This window comes from Dreissena polymorpha, chromosome 9 (genome assembly GCF_020536995.1).
Source record: "Dreissena polymorpha isolate Duluth1 chromosome 9, UMN_Dpol_1.0, whole genome shotgun sequence".
Classification (NCBI taxonomy): Eukaryota; Metazoa; Mollusca; class Bivalvia; order Myida; family Dreissenidae; genus Dreissena; species Dreissena polymorpha.
The window spans coordinates 3,820,519-3,842,624 of NC_068363.1; the positions used below are offsets into that span (position 1 = coordinate 3,820,519).

The 22,106-nt window shown below is 34.2% G+C and overlaps 2 protein-coding genes across 2 annotated transcripts in view; one reads left to right on the forward strand and one right to left on the reverse strand.

Moving 5' to 3' along the window:
- Positions 1-22,106, reverse strand: part of LOC127845594 (uncharacterized) — a 317,330-nt gene that overhangs the window by 49,849 nt on the left and 245,375 nt on the right. The gene's annotated exons all lie outside the window — the stretch shown is intronic.
- LOC127844671 (uncharacterized) lies at positions 6,707-7,687 on the forward strand. The gene has a single exon (XM_052375083.1). It carries the CDS (start codon positions 6,707-6,709, stop codon positions 7,685-7,687), a length of 981 nt encoding a protein of 326 aa, XP_052231043.1.

A 22,106-nucleotide genomic window follows, 5' to 3' on the forward strand; every position in this document is an offset into this window, starting at 1 on the left:
GATATGCGAACATAATACTTTTGTTTACGATCGTTGATCATTTGGATTTCAATTATCAGACCAACGAGGGAAGCAACTAACTCAAGTAAGATTGTTTTGAATATAATAATTTAAAAATTATATTTTAAAATAAACGTATTATCACAAAATAAGATGCAAACGAATCTGCTGATACAATTACGTTAGATGCTGACAGTACAATTAGGCAATCAAAACTTTTAAAGCGAATTATGTACTTGTTAATATTATTTAAGCGTTGTAGATTAGCCTTTTGCCATAGCTGATTTTAGATTACTTTTGACGTAGCAGTTTAAAATGCAATGACATATGCCAATATTACTTTGCATACATTTTACACGTGTAATAAAAGTAAAAGTAAAATGATAATGTGATAACTATGTTTACTTAAATATTATGGTAGTTCATGCATCATTGCTGAAACTTTGGTGCTCGTCATATGATCTGATTTAAACTGCCACCTCAATATACATTGAATTAATTTTAACGCTGATGATATATTTTATGAAAATTCAGGTTGATTTTACTCCTTAGAAAAGTATTGGTATATTGCTATGCACCAGTCCGTCGATCCGTTGAATGGTCTTTCTGTACACAAGAACTTTTCGTCCTTGCGTGATATCTCGATACCCTTTGGAATAAAGTCGGATATGCTAGTTTGTTAAGAAGAAATGAATGCTTCCATTGATATGCAGGTCACCAATTCACTTGAAAAGAAGTTTGCTTAGAAATATTATATTTGTAATGATATATAATATTAAAATTCGCATTTGAACTATATTTAGGGACATCATTTTGATTAATCTTGTTGAAAGGGAAGAAAGAAGGACGCTTATTAATTTTAGGTATACAGGTCAAAGGTCAATGTCACAAGGATTTATTGCATAAAAACAGTACTTAATATTGTTTGACAACCGCTAAAAAGTCTAACAGACTGGAGATTATTACAAACACAGATTTCAAATAACAAGTTGAATTATTCATGTTAGTCTTTGGGGAAGAATTGTTTTAATTATTTTGAGATGAAGATTTCAAAGGTTATGCCTAAGGGTCTTCTTTATAATCAATCAATTATGATTATAACATATCTACGACTGAACTGCAGGTCGGGGACCTAAAAATGTTGCAAAATGTCTTGCAAAAGTGTTCTAAAATGTATTACCACACGCAATTCTTATTTAATGATAGATTCACGTACAAATCCACCAATGGCGTCCCCGTCCGGGGACGAGGTATCCGGATGCAAAGCTGGACCTATTCACGATGATTCCAATCTCGGTAACATCAAAAGTCCAAAAACAGTTAATAAGGTGTCTGATATTTTTAATATGGAACAGTATATGGAAAAAATCTCTGCAAACAATATCAACACATTATGTGACTTCTGCAAACGTCAGGGAGTAGCTATTTCTGCATCTTTATATTGCCAACAATGTGGGTCGCTTTGCGAAGAGTGTAGTAAACGACACAGGACACAAGATTTAACGAAAGAACATGTGTTGATAACCATAGACAAAAACGAAATACAATTAAAGGCAACTCTACAGATGTGCGAAATCTGCACATTTAATCGAAAGTCTGTTGCCGCTGCATTGTTTTGTCCTCAATGTGATAACGAATTTCTTTGCAATGAATGTGGACAAAACCACAATGCACAGAAGTCGACAAGAAGTCACGTTCTATCTGATATTGGAAACTACGTCGATCCAACCATTGAAAATTCACCACTCGAAAGAGGTGAAAGGATGTGCGAACTTTGCACATTTAAGGGCGAGTCCGTTGCTGCTGAATGGTTTTGTCCTCAGTGTGACGATGAACTTCTATGCAATGACTGCGGAAAAAACCACAATGCACAGAAATCGACACGGAGTCACGTTCTTTCTGATGTTGCAAATTACGTCGAGCAAAGCAATGAAATTGTACCTACCAGAAGATTCGACAAGATGTGCGAACCGTGTACATTCACTGGAAAGTCCATTGTCGCTGAATTGTATTGTCCTCAGTGCGACAACGAATTTCTATGCAATGCATGTGGAAGAATACACAATGCACAGAAGACGACACGAAGTCACGTTCTTTCTGATGTTGCAAATTACGTCGATCAAAGCCATGAAAATGTACCTACTAAAAGATGCGACAAGATGTGCGAACCGTGTACATTCAATGGAAAGTCCGTTGTCGCTGCATTGTTTTGTCCTCAGTGTGACAACGAATTTCTATGCAATGAATGTGGAACAAACCACAATGCACAGAAGTCGACACGAAGTCACGTTCTATCTGGTATTGGAAATTACGTCCATCCTACCATTGAAAAGGTACCAACCGAAAGACCCGACGGGATGTGCGATCCGTGTAGATTTAATGGGAAGTCAGTTATCGCTGAATTGTTTTGCCCGCAGTGTGACAACGAACTGTTATGCAATTATTGCGCAAAACACCACAACGCACATAAGTCGACACGAAGTCACGTTCTATCTGAACTTTCGAAATACGTCGATTCGCCCAGGGAAAATGTACCACCAAAACAATCCGACAGGATGTGCGAAACTTGCACATTTAACGGAAAGTGCGTTTCCGCTGCATGGTTTTGTCCTCAATGCGACAATGAACTTCTATGCAATGATTGTGGGAAAAATCATAATGCACAAAAGTCAACACGAACTCACAATCTAGATGATATTTTAAATTACAAAAATCCTATTCCTAAAGAAACCTCATCAAAAGACTGTGCAAAAGTTTGCGCACCGTGTAATAACAAAGGAAAATCCGTTCTTGCATCCTCATCTTGTCTCCAATGTCATGACGAGTTGCTTTGCAATAACTGTGCAGAATTACATAGGGCACAACGATCAACATGCGATCATACACTTAACGACATAAGTATTATTACTGGCCATATATCACCTGAAGTCTTTTCTTCAATGATTTGCGAAAATTGCAAATTTCAAGGTAACTCAAGAATTGCTACATATTTTTGTAAAATATGTGACAATGACTTGTTTTGCGACTCGTGTGGAAAAAATCATAAAGTTCAGAAATTGACCAGAGGGCATGAACTTAGTGATATAACACAATACAATGTTCAACAAACTTTCGATGATTCGAACAAAACACAGAAAAGACTTTGCAAACCATGTCACAATCAAAACAATATAAGCGATGCATCTTTCTTTTGTCCGGAATGTGCTAACGAATTACTCTGCAATGGTTGTTGCAAAAATCATCAAGTACAGAAATCCACAAAGGATCATAGACCTCTTTCTGTTGACGAATTCAATGATCATGTAAATTTAGAACTTACATCTGATGATTCTATCTTGTTATGCGAACCATGCAAGTTTCTAAATATGTCAGTAACTGCCATACACTTCTGCCCTCAATGTGAAAACGAGTTACTTTGTGACGTTTGCGGAAAAAAACACAAAGCTCAGAAGTCAACAAAAGATCACAAATTGCATGATGCTAAGAATTACGAAAATCGAAAAATGGCCGACACGTCATTCGAAGTGAAAAACACTTCTTTTTGTACACCATGCAAACTTCAACAAAAAGGAGCAGTTGCGTTATATGTTTGTGAGGAATGTAACTACTCATTGCTTTGCATGGCATGCGGTAAATTGCATGGAGAACAGCAATCTACAAACGGACATACACTAACTGACATTTCCACAATAAACTCTGAACAAAGTGTCAATTTACCCCATACAAGCGGAAGTACTGACCTGTCGTGTGGCCCATGTAAACGGTTGAACAAAACTGAGAACCCTTTCCACATTTGCTCTGAATGCGAAAACGAATTGCTTTGTAACATGTGTGTACAAAAGCATCAGTCACATGCATTAACAAAATTGATTTATACTAATCAAACACGTGATGATGTGAATCTGCAAATCACACAGGACACAGCTGAGTTCGATAAATTGAGTGAGGCAATTTGCGACTTTTGTAAAGATATCGGGAAAAATAACAAAGCAATCACAATTTGTCGAGAGTGTGAATATAATATGTTGTGCCAAAGCTGTTCAGACTTACACAAAGTTGTGAAGGCAACACGAATTCACGTCCAGTTTAACATTGAACACCTGTCAGCTGATATTGGCCAAAATAAATTGCTTTGTAATCCATGTTCGTTAAACAAAATACATATTGAAGCCAGCCACTATTGCCCAGATTGCTGTAATCTACCGTTTTGTTTGAAGTGCGTTGAAGAACACAACTCAGAACCACTTTCTCATAGCGTTTTCCAAATTACCGAAGAGGAAGAAAACAAGTAAGGCGTACTTAAAATATTATCTGAATGTGCATGAATTCCTTTCAATATAAGTTAATTTGTACTTTCCTTGTATTTATAAAGTTCATACATTAATTGTATCAAACGAATGTAATATGAATTGTATAAACGATTTGTCTCTGTATTTTAATATATCCGCTTTCTTACAAAGTGCAAAACTATCATAACAGGGCTATTCTTTGCAAATGTGTCTTTGTTATAACAATTACTATACCATGCATTAAAAAAATATGTCAACGTACTAAAATTTTTCAGAAACACTGCAAATACTATTGAAAGCTCTTCCACAAGTAAAACCGTGAATAATGAAGAAGCTGTTTCGGTAAGAATTTACTTGACTATTTGATTCACATGGATAATTGTGAAAAAAGGCTTTAGTGAAATGTAATTTGTATAATACTCATGCTGGTCTCTTCCTGATTAATCGTTGTCTGACGAACATACACAAAAGGCTACATAGTTATATACTTAAACATGATGATTGATTGTGAAAAACATACGCTGTTAAGCTGAAGGCTTATATTAGTGGGGCTACATATTGAAGCGACTTAATCAGAAAGGAGTTGTCTTTCAAAAAATGACTTACGATAAAATGTCGAATCATATGTTCATTTCAATAAAACAAACACTTTTAAAATCACACGATATGCAGACGATACAAGTATTCTAAATCAATTATTGAGCAATGATAAATAAGATTCCTTTGCAGCGAACGCCAGGATGTCCGTTTGCTTCTGATATTGGCTGTGACACAATAACACTATTTTGGAATATGCCTTCTAAATTTGAAGCCGGCGATCATTTTCAAATTGGCTACAAGGATGTCACCACAGGTTCGAAATGGAAATTTTATGAAAATGAAGGTGAATTTGAACGTGAAAATCTGCTCGTTCTCAGAAATCTTAAGTTCGAAACACAATATGTATTTCGAGTCAGAGTTATACATGGCGACGAAATAGAAGGGCCATACAGCGATGTTAGCAGCGTGTTCACTACATTACGCTCTCCAGCCGCGCAGATCATTCCCTTATGCAAGCGTCTGAGTAACGAACACGCATCGCCTATCATATACAGATTATCAGTAACAGAGACAAAGGATGCAAGAAATGAGAAAGCTAACTCGAAAAAATTCGAATTCGGTGAGCTCAGTTGTTTTGTTTATCGTTTATTAAAAAAAAGAAATACAATCATACTTGGAAACGCGAGCCATTATCTGTTTAAAATAAAAATCTTGCGTTAATTTACAACATCTTAAACTTAAGCACACATTTTATTTAAATGCAGTCTAGGCGTTAATAGTGCTGTACTTTTTTTATAAACAAAACATATTATTGTCTAAGAAAATTATGGTGATTATAAGAATAATTAATAATGTTTAACCACCCTAAATTACGTAAACTTGTTTGTTCTCATAAGGATTTCCCGGACCTGGTGTCCTTTTTGAGAAAACGCTGTTGCTCGTTGGAGAGACTGGAACGGGAAAAAGTACGCTCGTAGATGTCATCGTCAATTACATTTTAGGAGTTAATTGGAATGACCCGGTTAGATTTACTATTATCAACCTTGAAAAGGAAGAAGAGCGGCGAAGTGAAAATCAGGTATATATATATATATATATGTATGAGTTGAAAGTTGCGTAGTTGAGTGAAGTCTATTGGTGTTTTTTAAACGGCATAATATGTATTTCCCTTTTATACGAATGGCTCTACAATATGATGGCATAAACCCATTAAAGACACTAGTTTTCCGGCGCCTATGCAGTTAGAAAGCTATTTTAATGATACAAATTTCAGTTTCATTTATCTGGTTTGGGACGTTTGGTATTGTTTTATGATGTGTAGCAATTACATTACTTTCATTTGCTCATTGTTTACATGTAAAACTTGATTGCTTTCTCAAATATCCAGTTAATACAATATTTCTTTTCAGTCGAATAAGTAAATATATGTTTTTTTCCAAATTGAACTAAAAACCTGTGTGCTTGTATTGTATAGCTAAAATTTAACATCGCATTAAGTAGAAATTGCTTCAACATGAAAGTTGGAACGTCAACGTCTGCTGTTACAGGCACAATCTCAAACAGACCGGATTACCTGCTACACTATTCACCCGCACGAAGGTAGTAAGTTAGCATACACAGTGAATATTATCGACACCCCAGGATTCGGAGACACCAAAGGACTTGAAACGGATCAAAAATTTGTTGAACGTATTTCAGCCTTATTTAACTCAAACCCGCCATTGGGCATTCAAACAATAGATGCAGTTTGTTGCGCAATCAAGGCACCTGATTCGCGCTTAACACCTATGCAGAGCTACATCTTTCATTCAATTATGTCTTTATTTGGAAAAGACATTGAGGACAACATATGTACTTTAATAACTTTCGCAGACAGAATGGATCCCCCAGTTTTGGCAGCCCTTAGGGAATCGGAATTGCCATTTGGTAAACATTTTCCTTTTAACAATGGTGCTCTGTTTACTAAACCTTCTACTGAAGATCGCCATAGTTTATCACCAATGCTTTGGGATATGGGACAGAGCAGTATGCGGCAACTTATTGGACATTTAGATGCTCTCAAACGCCGAAGTCTTACTCTTACGAACGATGTACTTCTTGAACGCCACCGGCTAGAAACTTGTGTAAAAGAAATCCAACCTCTGCTTGACGTAGGATTAATAAAAATCAATGCACTGAAACATGAGATCAAACAGTTCGAAGACAACAAATCAACAATTGAGGATAATAAAAACTTCACATATACAACGGTGATTATTCGTCAAGAACTACAGCCTCTGCCAAAAGGTCAACATGTTACAAACTGTTTGCATTGCAATAACACGTGCCACGAAAATTGCCGAATCCCTAATGATGAAGACAAAAAGGGATGCTGGGCAATGGATGGAAATGGCTTTTGCAGGATCTGCGAAGACAAGTGTTTTTGGGACAAACATAAAAATACACCATACATTATCAAATACATTTCTGTTGAGGAAACGAAAACATATGCGGAAATGAAAGCAAAATATGAAGAGGCGTCGAAAAAACATATGACATACTCAGAAATTCTTGAAAGGAAAAACAACGAGTTGAATCAAATTGCAGATGTTATCGAAGAGATGATGATAAATGTTAGAAACTGTAATATGAGACTCTGTGAAATAGCCCTGAGGCCTAACCCACTCACGATGACACAGCATATTGATATGATGATTGAGAACGAGAAACTTTTGAAGAAAAGCGGCTGGTTGCAAAGAATAGAAGCCCTAAACCGTATACGAGAACGCGCGCAGGTGATCGATAAAGCAGAATCGTTTACACGTGACAATCGCCAGATTAAAGAACGTTTTCGTGAGTTGTTTGGCTACGATAAATAGATTGTTTTTCAGCGTTACTGCTCAACCCAGGTTTTTACCTTTCTAAATAGGAAATGGAACGAAAAATACTGAACATTGTACTGGCCAAATTTAGGAAAATTTTCCAAAACTTTAGCAATATAATTTTTTTTTAAAGATAAATGGAAAATCGGTCATAAAATTATACCTATCACTCTTCATTGCGTACTTGTGTTTACATGTACTTATTTCCCGAGCTTTACATAGGACGGTCATCTTTTATTGAGTTAAGTTACTTGTCATTAAACAAAGTTCATTTCCCTTATTTCAATTTTTCATTCATCTCTAATTTAAGGCGAATCCAGTTTTCGTTTGACCGTTCTTTCCATATTCGATATTGAATGCTGAATATAATACCCCTAGGCCTCTGGAAGATATATCTGTAATGGTGCATTAATTCTAAAATAGCACATAATCACCTGCTCCATCGATAATAAATCCGTTATTAAGATTTGATGCTAAATTGTTTATGTAATTTAAAATGTATTTAATTCCTAAAAGAAATGAACACACTTTATTCACTCGACTTTTAATTACACATTAGACAATTTATTGATCGAGTTCCGTTTGCGGCACTCTAGCTTAAGACAGACGATTTAATTATTAATAAAAACTAATTTCGATGCTAATATTGAGTCCATATATTAACGCGAATCCATAAATACGTCAGTCCATTCATTATGCATCGTCAGATGCAGATGGACTTTATTCATTGAAACACACCCACCATAAATATGTTCTTCAAACAATCATGTTTACAATATTGTTTGGTTTAAGTACATACATATCCAGACAGTTAACTTCCATACAGGGATTTGCGTACTTTATGTTATTATTACTTTTACAAAGGCCACATTTATTTTTAATTTAATATATGTGTTGTTTAAAATGAAATTGGTAGAACAGATTTGGCTTCTGATCGGGATATTTGTGCGTCTGTCTAACAGTTATGCATGTGTATATCGCTGGGGTGCAGGGACATATTGAGTTGCCAAATAGCATACGTATTATTAAAGATGATTGAACTTTCTTAAAGTTAAGTTTTTTGTACTTTGTGTAAGTTCAAAATATCATGTTATTGTTCATCCTGTCAGTTATAAACGTTATCAATTCAAGCATTTTAGGCTTATGTCCTTGACATGTATCTTGTATTACATCTTCATTTACATAACATAAAGATGATACTTATTCTGAATAGTTTTTCCATTCTTGATTCACCTTAGATACAGATTCTAATAATCTGTTTATGTTTTTTACTATTTACACTAGTTTAGTTTGTTATTCTGTTACTGATGTAGCAAAAAAAAAAGGTCCGTTTCTGGTCTGGTCTCCTTGGGAAAAAAATATGGTTGGTAGGAAGGTTTTTTTTTCGGGTACTAGAATGGAAGGCTACTAAAGCTTATAATAAGAAAAACATGTATATACATGCTTTGTTTGCTTGATATTACATCTAATATGAACGAAAATGAACGAATTTTATTTTATTTATTTTTTGTTGGCGACCCCAATAAAAAGTTTAGGGTCGGCGCCGATTCGGAAGACACGGTCGGGCGACCGGAAATGGACATATTTTTTGGCCTGTGTGCTGTGTTAATTTATCTTTTTGTTTCTGTCGTTTGAAAAGTCTCGAAGTTGTTTTTAAATAAAATATTTCGCTGTCATCATACTGTGAAATTTATTACGATGTAATTTTTAGTGTGAGGTATTAACATCAGCCAGTAATATTCGCCGCACCTGAACTTAATCATTTTGAAATTTGCAATCAACCTTCTGTATATAAAATTGCTGGAAATACAAGTCGTTTTGTCATTATAGTCGTAGAAATTACACCAATTGCCAGAAAAATTCATATACGTGTAGTGACAGGACTGTGAACGCTCGGCAATACATGCAAATATTTTGAAACAGTGTGTAAACGTTTGATTTATTGTTATTGATTAGTTGAATTTATATTGGCCGTGTTCTTGGGCTGAAAATAGCAGTATTAACCCGATGTCGTAGGTCGTATGCTAATAAGATTGTTTAAAGCCCGATAATGAGACCAATATGAATAAAACTAATTGATGCGGGCGTGGTCCATTGTAATAATGTAATGCTTGATGCACGTTGTTGTTTGGATGTTGAATTATTATTTAAATATAAACAACAACACACAATTCAATAGCTAACAGCTTAAATATGTATGCGAACGGATGAATATGCTCGTAACATTCTTTGAATTAGAATAGCAATGAATAGATCACACTGCTTAATGAAATAAAAAGTAAGAACATTTTTTCCTTCTAGCCTTGCTTTTACTTACAATCGTTTCCAGTTAAATCATTATGATGCGATATTTATTCGTATGTGTTTTTCTTAAAATTTGTCTCAACGAGTTGTTCATGTTTATATCAATGAAGTGCGAGTCTACATTGCATTGACCTAAGGCATACTTATATTCAAAGATGATTAAACTATTTTGCAGTTTAGCTTTTGTGTACTTTCTGTACGTTCTAAAGGTTATGCTATTGTATCTTCTGTTATGTAAGGCATTAGAGGCATGTGCTCCAGACATATAGCTTGTACTACTTCTTTACTAACATAACATAAAAAGCGAATATTTATATGAATTGTTATGAACTATTGTTCCATGGTTGATTCGCCTTTGATACATATAATCAGAATTGGGCTCTGGCATAACAAATGTATTGTGTGTTTTCCTATGTACATTAGTTTAGTTTGTTATTATGTTACTGAAGTTTGCTGTGTTTACATATCGTTTTTTTTTTTTTTTGTTCTGAAATTCTGCAGGGCAATTTCGTAATATGAAATATGTGGTTAGTTATAATACTGCGCAATTGAATGTGTGTTTATTATGAGGCATTTTTAATCAGTTGGTGATATCAACCTCATCTTATCAAAATCCGTTTTAAATTAGCAATCTAACATCTGTATCTAAACTTGCTGGAAACACACGTCGGCTCTCATTTTTTTCGTAGATATTACAACACTTGCCAGCAGAATTCATATTTGTTTATCGACAGGAGTTTAAAAACTCGCCAAAATTTACAAATAATTGGTTATACTATGTATACGTATAAAAATTATATTGTTATTAATATGTTGAATTCATATCGGCCCTGTTATTGGGCTGAGTACCGCAGTATTTGTCTGATACCGTAGGTCGAATGCTAATTATACGAAATTATACGACAAGTTGAAGCCCAATAACACGATCACTATGGATTAAAACAATTAATGCAAATGTAATTTAATGACTTTATAATATGTTTGCTTGCAGCATATTTCATTGTAAATATGAAAGTTAAATTTAAACATAAAAACAACATTTTTGCAACAGTCTATAGCTTGACCATTAATGCAAGATGATGAATATGCTCATAACATTCTTTGAACTAGTATAGCAACGACTTAATCACAAATGCTTATTGAAATCTAAAATTAACACAATTTTTCTCAGCTGAATCGTTTCATGGGAGTGTCAACTTGAAAGTTTTTGCCAGTTTAAAGAGCAAACAATCACCTTACTTGCCTATTCCTTGTCCGATCAAAGGTGTATCTAATCCCTCTTTAATCAATGTCAGTTTGCGTTGTCTGGGTTGTTGTAAGGATTTAGCTAAGCCTGTTCGACATTCGGTAATCTATCAATCTGCATTATGTCTTCTTGTTAAAACGATATTTTACTGAGTAAAGATAGTCTCAAGCTTAGGAGGATTTTCAATATGACATCCACAAATAGTATGTCTTATTGGCGAATGTTGAATTCTAATTTCGCCCAATCTTGTATTGGCCGAGCTTATTGTTAATTTGTATTGGCTAAAGCTTGTGTTGTCTGCGATTTTTAGTACTTTATAAAGTTTTTCACTTATAAGCTGAGTTTTAAAAATTATTGGCGGGATTTGGGTTTTCTAATGCTGGCAAATGTCCAATATTATAAAGTCAATTAATAATTTTTTGTCTTGAGTGTGTGTGCTTTTCTATTGTTACTAATTGCTGTTTTACAAACATTTTAAATAAGAGTATTAACTATGTGATATTCATGCGATAGCAATTACGAATTGAATAATTTCCGTTTGTTTATTATTTTAAATCATACTAGTATTTCAGGTATTTGCCATGTGTCGGCTCGTTTTACACCTTGTTATTCGTTAAGCATATCTGATATCGATGTACACATTAAACCGTTTACTCCGTTCATGCACGAACTTTTGAAGATCTATTAGACGCGGCAAATACTGTGTACAGGTATCGATGATTGGTCATGCCATAAAAGCAGTTGTTCATGTAGAAATGTTCAAATATTCTTGTAAAACAAAGACTGTTGGCAAAGACAATACGCACAATGAATGGGCCTATTTCGTAAATGGTGTATTTTGGTTTGACATGTGACATTTGATATTTTGATTGATTGTGAATGGAAAACAGTTCGCATTGATTAACGTTGGATTTTATAAGGACTATTATATTACCGAAACTTGACGAAATTTTTCATGTTATCTACGATTTTTACATCAAATAAAACATTTAATTAGCGTTGCATGTAAAAGGACACAATCAGAAAATTCCCTTTTCACAGGAAAGATACACTAAAATTCATTTATTTGATTAACCGGTAATTAGCATGATTGAAAATACTTATAGGGAAGTTTTTTTTTATAATACTTTTTTTTTCAAATTCATGAAAAGATCAGATACCATTTTTTATAGACAATAGCCCGGAAAAACGACATTTTATTATGTGCCCAGTCATGTCATGATTAAGACGATATTTTGATGTTTTGGTAAGCATGCGGATGTCAATGAATTTAGAAAATAACGTTTAAATAGCGAGATAAAATCTTTAAACTGCTTACATAAATGATTAAATGTCTTAGACAACAGTCTTTCTAACAGTGAGTACTGATGTAAGTTATTTATGTCACCATGGCTCTCTTGTTATAATGCAAGTCCTAACTTGTATATCTATTTGAAGTGGTTTTGCTTTTTTCGTTGGTGTAGGGATTTACTTTTAGAATTAGTCGGTTTGAGTCAATAAAATATCTTAAACGTAAGACGAGGCTTGTTTAATTTATTGAATAACCAAACAGCGTTGTTGTTCACTAATTATGTTTTCGGTCTACACATGCATATCACATCGCTCCAAGTGAATGTATGCCATATTTAAGAATCTGTTTTGTAAAGACGACTCGTTATGTTTTGTTTTTTACCTTAAAAAGTCCATCATATTTCGGTCTAAACAATTCAATTACGTTTTATTACAACCTTATATGCACGCAATGCAAATCTTATAACTGTGCACACAAACATCACAAACACAAAATACGAGTTTATTTACAATTATATAATCAGAATACAATATGGTAATGAAAACAAAACATGTCTATATATAAACCAGGGAAAGAAAACATTTGAGGTCATGGAAAGCAAACAAACTTTAATAGGCAGTTGAGTAGTATAGTTAATGGTGCATCCAAATAAGAGACATGTAAACTGATGTAAAAGGCGGAGATGGACATGACGTTTCGAGGGAAAATATTTACTTTTCTCCGAAAGAGAAAAATATTAACATTACTCCGAAAGAAGCCTAAGCTATTATTTTTTATATAACGAACAAACATGTTTTACAATAACAGTCCCGTCAAACGTGCAGATTACATACAAAAATTAAACGCTCAATTACATTGATTAATTGCGTACATTTAAATAATCGCCTACCGATTATCAGCAGGTGGGGAGACTTGCACAGAATCGAGAAACTGGCGAACGGGGTATAATACATATATGCTATGGATAAAATCAGCCATTGTATTTTTAAATCGGTTGAAACTGTATTATACGTCATATTAAACCTTGCTCTCATGAATATTATCTTGATATCCGTAGCCGATTCTAGACTTAGATATCCGTTTATGGAAAGGCCCCAATATGACATTAACGATGAACTAATGGTAAGTGTGTAAAACCAGTAAATGATTAATGTTTAGTTCGACAGGCGAACTTTGATTTTTTTTTTCATTATTTAAATTATTTTGTACTTAAAGTGTAAATGTTCTGATAATTATGTGAACGAACCCGCATTTACATTTTGGAGCTTAAAGTAAACCGCTTATATACCGATACGACTTGAACCACTGTAATTGATAGTTTATGTGAATGGGTTTTTTGTTACGTTTACAGCTACAATATATACAATGAAGAGAACAATAAAATAAATCAATGTATTCTTTAAATTTAAGAAATAAATTAAATTGCCATTATTTATAGGGATATTCAATTAACAGTCAACAAGTGTTGTATCGTCAAAAACAAGAAAGTCGTTATGGCCCGAAATCGCTCACCTGAGTTCAAGGAGCACCAATGTCGAAAACTTGGCCAAGAAACGTAGTTTTTTAAACCACCGAAAATGCCTATACATTCTTACCAAGTATCATCAACATTAAATCATTACTATGAACTTGAGATAAGAAACAATTTTTTTTTATAGATTTGACATTATGGCTTAATTGAGTGCACGTGACCCAGAGTTTTCACTCGGCCTACATATCTGGTGACCTTGTTTTAATGCATGTAACCCATAATCAAATTAAGATGAATAATCTGACCAAGGTTCACCAATATTGAAGCTTAAATGTGGCCTCTACAGAGATTACATGGTTTTTATAAGATGTTATGGCCTGGTAATTTACGTTTTGGACGCAAATGACTCTGCTTCGAACTAAGCCTAGATATTATCAAGATACATATTCTGACCTAGTTTCATAAAAAAGTGAAAAATTTAAGTGCGAAAACTAGGCAACAGGTTAAAGTTTGTGCACATGTAAGCAAGAAAATAATAAAAACGCTCAGCTCTAACAGTTGATAATCGATTGGCGAGTCCCACATTGATTCACTTTACCATTAGAGAGCGGAGTGATTGTTTTGCCGCTCTGTATTTATATGGTGTTAACGGAAGCAAAAGAGTTTTCTGAAGTCCTCGTGTTCACACATTTTCATCTAAAATAATCGCGTCAAGGGCAAAATCGAATGAGGGCCAGGTATTTGTATCTCATATAATTACCGATTGCTCGAATTCGACTTAGCCGACAAGAAAACTTCTAGCCATCCGAACTTCGAGCCATATTATATCATATATAATGTGTTAACTTAAATAAAACTGTGTGCAACATATTTGATTTTGCAGTATGTTTATTGAATTTGAGTATTATATATATATATGGCAACAAATGGTATCCTTTGTGTAATCGATTTCAGTTTAAGAATGTGTCTGTTATAACTAAACTGCACTATTAATACACCATCGTATTCCATATACATTATGTCCACCTAAAACAACTTTTCTCATGAATAGCATAGTGATTTTGATCTGTGATGTAATATATGTTATGAAGTTATTATCTTTTAAGCAAATTCAACAAACATGTACACACCGCAGAAAGTTTTATTCTGTGTAATTATTGCTTTGCGTTTTAGAAAAAATTTCGAGAATGCCGTTTATACTAAAAAACAAGCTTGTGTCCAAAAGTGTAGTTGACATATTTTCTTACTCGTGTAATAATGCCGTGCAGTATCGTGCCATGCGTTTCTTTTTAGGTGTTAGTAAAAATACGCCAAATGTTGCGGTTTCGGATGAAATGGGGTGGATACCCCCGGAAATCAGACAGTGGAAATCAATTGCTATTCATTGGACAAGATTATCTGATATGCTTGACTGTAGAGTAAATAAACGAGTTGCACTTTGCACTGCATCTGCAGCAAATAGATCATGCAAGAACTGGGCTTTCTTTGTTGATAATATGTTAAAAAACTTGTGGTGCACAAAAATATTGTAACATACGTGTTTCAATTCCAAAGCATGCTATTGTCAATAAGGCTACTAGCAAGATGCAAGAAAAAAATGTTTCAGAATGGCTGGAATCTTTAAAAAGTGCCACAGGCCCTTCTGGTAATGATGGTAATAAGTTACGTACGTATCGGCTGTTTAAAAATGATTACCAGACCGAGATGTATTGCACACTTATTATGCCTCCACGGCATCGCGCTGCATTTAGCAAGTTCCGCTGCGGTGTCGCTCCTTTGCGCATAGAAACAGGGCGTTACGAGGGCTTAAGTGAACTTGAAAGAAAATGTCCGTTTTGTTGTAATATTGAAGACGAAAGCCATGTACTTCTAGATTACTTTTTTGTACGATGACACGCTTTATTTGAGAAGGCTAAGCTTTTAGATAATACATTTGCTAGTGTCCCGTAATCGTTCATAGTTCATAGACGACACATAGTTACTAACAATGTTCATTACTCTTAAATTACCGGTATGTAGCCTATCATTCGATATCTCGTCATGCGCGAATTGCCAAGATGACGAGTTTTGCATTAACTCCCATTTTCTCGTGCCGCGCATGGGACAAGTCTACTCTATCTATTTATGTTAATTTCTCTGCATTACGTAGGATAAAATATTCAACAACACCATATATCAGTTTCTAGTCTAATTTAATGTCTCACATATTTTCAGTTATACAAATACGTTGTGATTGCTACATGATTGTGTCTTTCTCGATCCGTGCGTCTCCAAGTCTAAACGCTAACTGTCTTGTTTCCCTCTAACACCTGACCCGTGGAACTCAGTTATGAATCCCATTGGTCAGTGTTCTATACGTGCTTGTTTCTGGTTGGATGGATTACTTAAGATACTGAATCAATGAAGCCCTGGGAACGGGATAAACAAACCACCCAAATATTAACAAGCTTTATCCAACCTTTTGATGAGAGATTTAACTGAATAAACACTTTTGCCTGACCAATACAAACATAACCGGCCTTGTGTCAACTATACTATTCTTTAATCTCTCCCTCATCGATAAGCTTATTTGAACGTATGTGCACTTTGTGACTGTCATGTTTACTGGCCCTTTTGATAAAATTTTCAATATTTCTTATATAAGGTAAACCAACATATTCCACCTACAATTTCTAACCATAATGTGACACTAGAATGTCTAAAAATGAACAATTGATATTCCTTTTCACAAACACTGAAATGATACTTTTTTGTGCCAAAACCTGTTTTAATATTCTACAACGCGTATTTTATTCCAATGTAAATAATGGCATTGTACTTTCTTTAATCATATGTACTTTCATTTGCGTTTAGGTAATCATTGCTAATCAGTTCACCCAAGATATGATCTTGGATGATATTTGGTATTTTATAATGTTTTATGTTATACGCGCATTTGGGCCCGATTTACAACTCTCAGTATTTTACAAATTCATCAGTCTTATAGCAGTTTTTAATTAACGATTAGCGATGGTCACTTAACTTTTAATACTTCGTGTAAATATGTAATAGTCTTGATGTAATGTAATCTTGAATAGGTATGTCTCTTAAAATTCTTCAAAAGAATGGTCGTATACATGTTTTATGTGATTATTTGTACATGTGTATGTATAGTCATATATGTATGTATACGAATGAGACAATAATAAAGTTTGAACATATTTTATATAAAACCAATTAATAATTTTGTTCATTGGCAAGTTTGCAACGACCGTTAAATCAATTATCGCTCGACCTTTTATAAGTTATCAAGCAAGCCAAATCGATTAACATCATTCTGCGACTTGAAGCCAGTTCAAGCCAATCAAACAAACAAGTTTTGAAAATTGTGACCAGAATTGAGAAAACTCTTCGAGCAATCAGAGAAAATTCAAACCTCGCCAATTTGCGCCAAACGACAAACAACAATATGAATATAGAGCAAAACAGAAACAATTTGATCCTTGAAGAGACCTCGAGCAACTCAGAAATTCGAGGCAAGCGAAATCAAGCCTACGAGAGTCGACTGTTTTATTGTGATCTTATATATACATGTATATACATGTATATATATTTATATATATATATATCGCGGACTCGACTTTCGTAAAATTAAACATGATGTATTAACTCTTTTATTCATCCTTATACATATAAATATATAAATAAATATAAATACATCTTTAATAATTGAGTGAAAAAAACAACAAGTAAAATAATATATATTCAGAGTGCATTAGGGTTTTTGCTATGATCCATTGTATGTAAGTTATTCTTAACAATGTGGTATTCTTTGTCAAACATACCGTTTGGTTTTAGGTGTTTCGGTATTTATGTTTATTTGATTGTGAGAACGGGTCGCCTTCTGTGCTTTATGCTGATTACTGTACGAATCACACAGCTGTGTTTTGCATTCTTGACATTGAAGGATTGCTTCAGTTTCAACTTTTGGAATGAGACACAGGTTGCAGATAGGTTTGTATCCTGTCCCATTATGGCCCCCTTCGTTTTTAGCCAGATATGCAGAAACGTCCAACAACGTATGCGAGGTCGTTACAGGCAACGCATTGTGGCGATTTTGCGTCGAATGTTACATGGTCCTCAAAACAGCTGCGTTTGCCTTTGCCTTGCGGTGTCATCTATATCTTAGAAACCTCGTTAAATACCAGCCTGGTCCGTTTCCATCTCATGCGTTTTTGTACCACCGTCAGAATGTTTTTCGACATCGTTTGATGTGTCCGGACATCGATTTTTAATAACTTTGGCGTCTTCTGGATTTAAATCCCCATCCAAGTCTGACAGATCTATGAGTATAATTTCACCGGGTCTGGAATCTGATGACGAATCAGAGTCGGTATCACATTCGTCTGATAACGGCTTCTAATTAGCATTTCCCATTTCGCATATTATTGCTTGTTTTTCATTTTGATGTTGTTTTAGATCCTGCAAAATAAATAATAAGGTTTTTTACAATATAGTTAGTTTTGTAATTTGCTTGTGTTATTTATACGTATTGCATATTCCTAATAACGCTATTTTGAAAAAAGTGTATTATTGTACCTTGTAACTGTGTATATTTAATAAAATTCTATGCGCGACAAATTGCGTTTCAGATGTATCAAACGAATTGAATAAAATAATGATTAAATAATTGCGAAAGCGAAAGTAAACGAAACGGAAGTGGAAGATAATTAAATTTTAGTTTAATTAATCGTATGTGTTGAAATAACGCAGAGCCATAAGCTTATAGGCCGACCAATGGTAGCTATTTTAAACATATCATCGCTACCACGATTGTTTGGTTACATTGATATAAAACTTAAAATTGTACATGAATTCAAATGTCAATGCCAAGGATATTCTATTTTGAACACATTGTTAAGCATACGTTTACAACTTTAGAGAACTGAGGCGAATCATTTTAGTTCGTAAATAACCGAATGCATTATGCACTAGATTAGTATATTTTAGTGCGTGAGGTATGGTCGCGCACACTATATGCTATGTCTATTGTTCTAAGTAAAAACATGAAATTATTTAGACAGCAACTCATAAATATGAATATATGTGTACGTATATTTCATATCATTTATGTTAGACAGTACAATACAAGTTTGTTTGTCTGACTAAGTTACGTTTCAAATTCTTACCTTTCGAGAACTATGTCCGAAAAACAGACGAAGTAACATATCGGATAATTAAGACTGAATGATTTAAGCTGCACAAAAAGAAATCTTCTCATAAGGGGAGGTTACCGTATTGGTGATTCTGAACAGGATAACCTCGTAGTAGATTTTAAGGATTCATGACGTGTTCAATTTTTGAAGTTTTCCATGAAAACCAGCATGAGGGTTTCTAGCGAGTTATATAATTAATTTGCCATTTATCCTCCCAATGTTACTGTTTTATCATTTTCCTTACCCTTTAATATGCAAGAAGCTTTAAAATAACAAAATGAAAACTAAGAAAAAAAAAATGTGAACACTGTAGATCGAGTAGATCATTTTCCGGTTTTATTAATTAGAATCAATAACTTCAGATTTTTTTTTCTGTCAAATAAAAATCATTGCACAACAATGAAACATCTGTTTGTTTGTTGTGTTTCTGTTGCAGTAGTGTAGCCAGAGCCACATGTTTGCCGATTAATTTGGGTTAGTGTGTGTGTGTGTGTGGGGGGGGGGGGGGGGGGTTGCGTGGGTCTTTCTGCATCATCAAAATATTTTCTGAAACACCGAACGTTCGTTTTTGAAGGCACTTTAAACGGACAAACAACCGAAATCATTAACATTTTATTTTATTTTGTTATACTTTCGTGATGACGTTGCAAGCTTTGAGGTCGTAAATATGATCGCTGACTCTCACGAGTTAACAAAGAACGACAAAGGCCGGTTACTGAAATTGAATACTTAATACATACGTTCATAGAGTGTGTTATATCGGAAATCGAAAACAAAAACAAGGGGCGAGGCAGAAAGTTTTGAAGAAAGTTTTGTTTTAACGTCACTTTGACGAAAACGTCAAGAAATGATTATGTCAGATGTATGCTTGTATTCTAATGACCGAATGCCATTAGTGCGATCAATTGACATCTCGCCTGGACGATGATCGCTCCGCCCACTTAGTCACGTGGCTTAGCGGTTAGAAAACCTAGACAAGCTAACACCAAAGTGGCTTCTTTGCCTATAGATTGCCTATAGATAACGCGATATTCCGGACTTTTTCACCCCATATAACACTGGTAAAATGGGGTTGTGTCATATATTTATTATGCAAATACAACAAATATTAGTTTATAAAGAAGATTAGCTATGTATAACGGGTATTTCGGTACTTTAAACACGCTCCTAAACGCTTGCGCGCTTACCGAAATCTAATCCGTTACTTCGTGTAATGGCTGTATTAGTAATAAATTCACACCTCAGCACTGGTATTTATCCACGTTAGTTAAGAAAATACTAACGAAACATTTTGTCCACATGTATTTGACACGCATAGCGCTTTATAAATGGAATTTCGCTTATGTTTTACATGCTTTCTAACGCACAGCGGGTACCGAAATCCCCCATGTGATTACGTATAAAAGTGATATTAATACTATTAAAATTGCTTATGGGACATTGATCAATCAGTATAGCTAAAAGTGCAGAACAACAAAACGGTGGCATCAATACCTTTTTATTAAACTAGTTAGATTTTACTTGCTTCTGACATGAAAAGCGATTTATAACGTTGATTTCGTTAAGTTACGCAAATACCAATATTCCCTATTAGTTTACATATACACGTTACATAATTTATACTTAATATTGATTATATGACATTTTGATTTTATGAAATAAATACATTTTGTATAAGGGCTATTTTGTCTATTTTGGTACATTAAAGCTTCCACTCGCACTTGTCAAGACCACATTGCCGCGTTGGAAATTGTATAAATTAAATTCCTCTATCTTATCTATCTCGATACCGACTGTCCGAGTTACATAAACCTTATTTACACTGTTCCTTTATTTTTATTTTCCCTTTTTTCGAACAAAATAAACTAAATTTGTTGAATAACTGAGAACTAGGCTTGTCTAGAATATGGCGGACAGGTCGTTAGCAACCGGCGCGCACGATTTATCGATCTCTGATGTTTATTTTTGTATATATCAGTAGCACGAATATTAAGAAACACAATTTTGCGTTTGAACTAAAATGTTTGGGGTGTATTGACTAAAACGTGTAAGAGTCAATAATTATGAACTATTAAAGTGAACATCTCTGAGGTATCGCATGATATACTATTATTTTAAAGCTGGTACCTACACGTACACAGGAAATCCGTTTATAAATATAGACGTGTTATTGTATAAAATACATTAAGGAGTGCAAATGTATTAAGTATTTAAGTAATATGGTAAACGGTTACATTAAATAAATAAGCTTTCTTAACTCGTGGCTACGTCACTCGTGAGAATATTATTTTCTATGATCACTCGTAAATTTAAATCGATATTCAACCAAATCCAACATATATATTCGATTTAATGAAAATTTCACGGTAAATTTGTTGGATTTGGTGGAAGATCGATTTTTATTCACTCGTGGTCATCCACCAAATCAAACAAGTAATACTTTTATTTTTGTATTTTTGCTGAAATAATGCGTCACGGCAACGACGTCATTTCACAGTATAACAGTGCAAATTATCGATGATTTAAACTGTTATTCTTCACTGTTTGAACCAGTGAATTATCAGTTTAGATTCACTGATATTTCTCTATAAACCACCGGAAAGCACAAAGAACATATTTCTGATTGGCCTTCAACAAAAGATAAACAAATATTTTGCATGAAAATTTCTCTTTTTTTGTCTGAGTGTTTTCCACCTATATTACGAAGTCCATTTTATATTTATTAAAGAAGATATAATTTGATATAATGAAATTCATGCTTATAGTAAGTAAAACACTACATCATTATCAGCAAGAGCTTACTGCTTGGCACATGTAGGTTTAACCTTTTACGATTGTAAACAGTGTCTTCTGAGGAGCTGTAGCTTGCTCCGTTTATCCACAATGGCCTGTCAAATCAAAATGAAGGT

Coding starts and splice junctions, on each gene's coding strand:
- LOC127844671 (XM_052375083.1), top strand. CDS start 6,707: ATGGATCCCCCAGTTTTGGCAGCCCTTAGGGAATCGGAATTGCCATTT.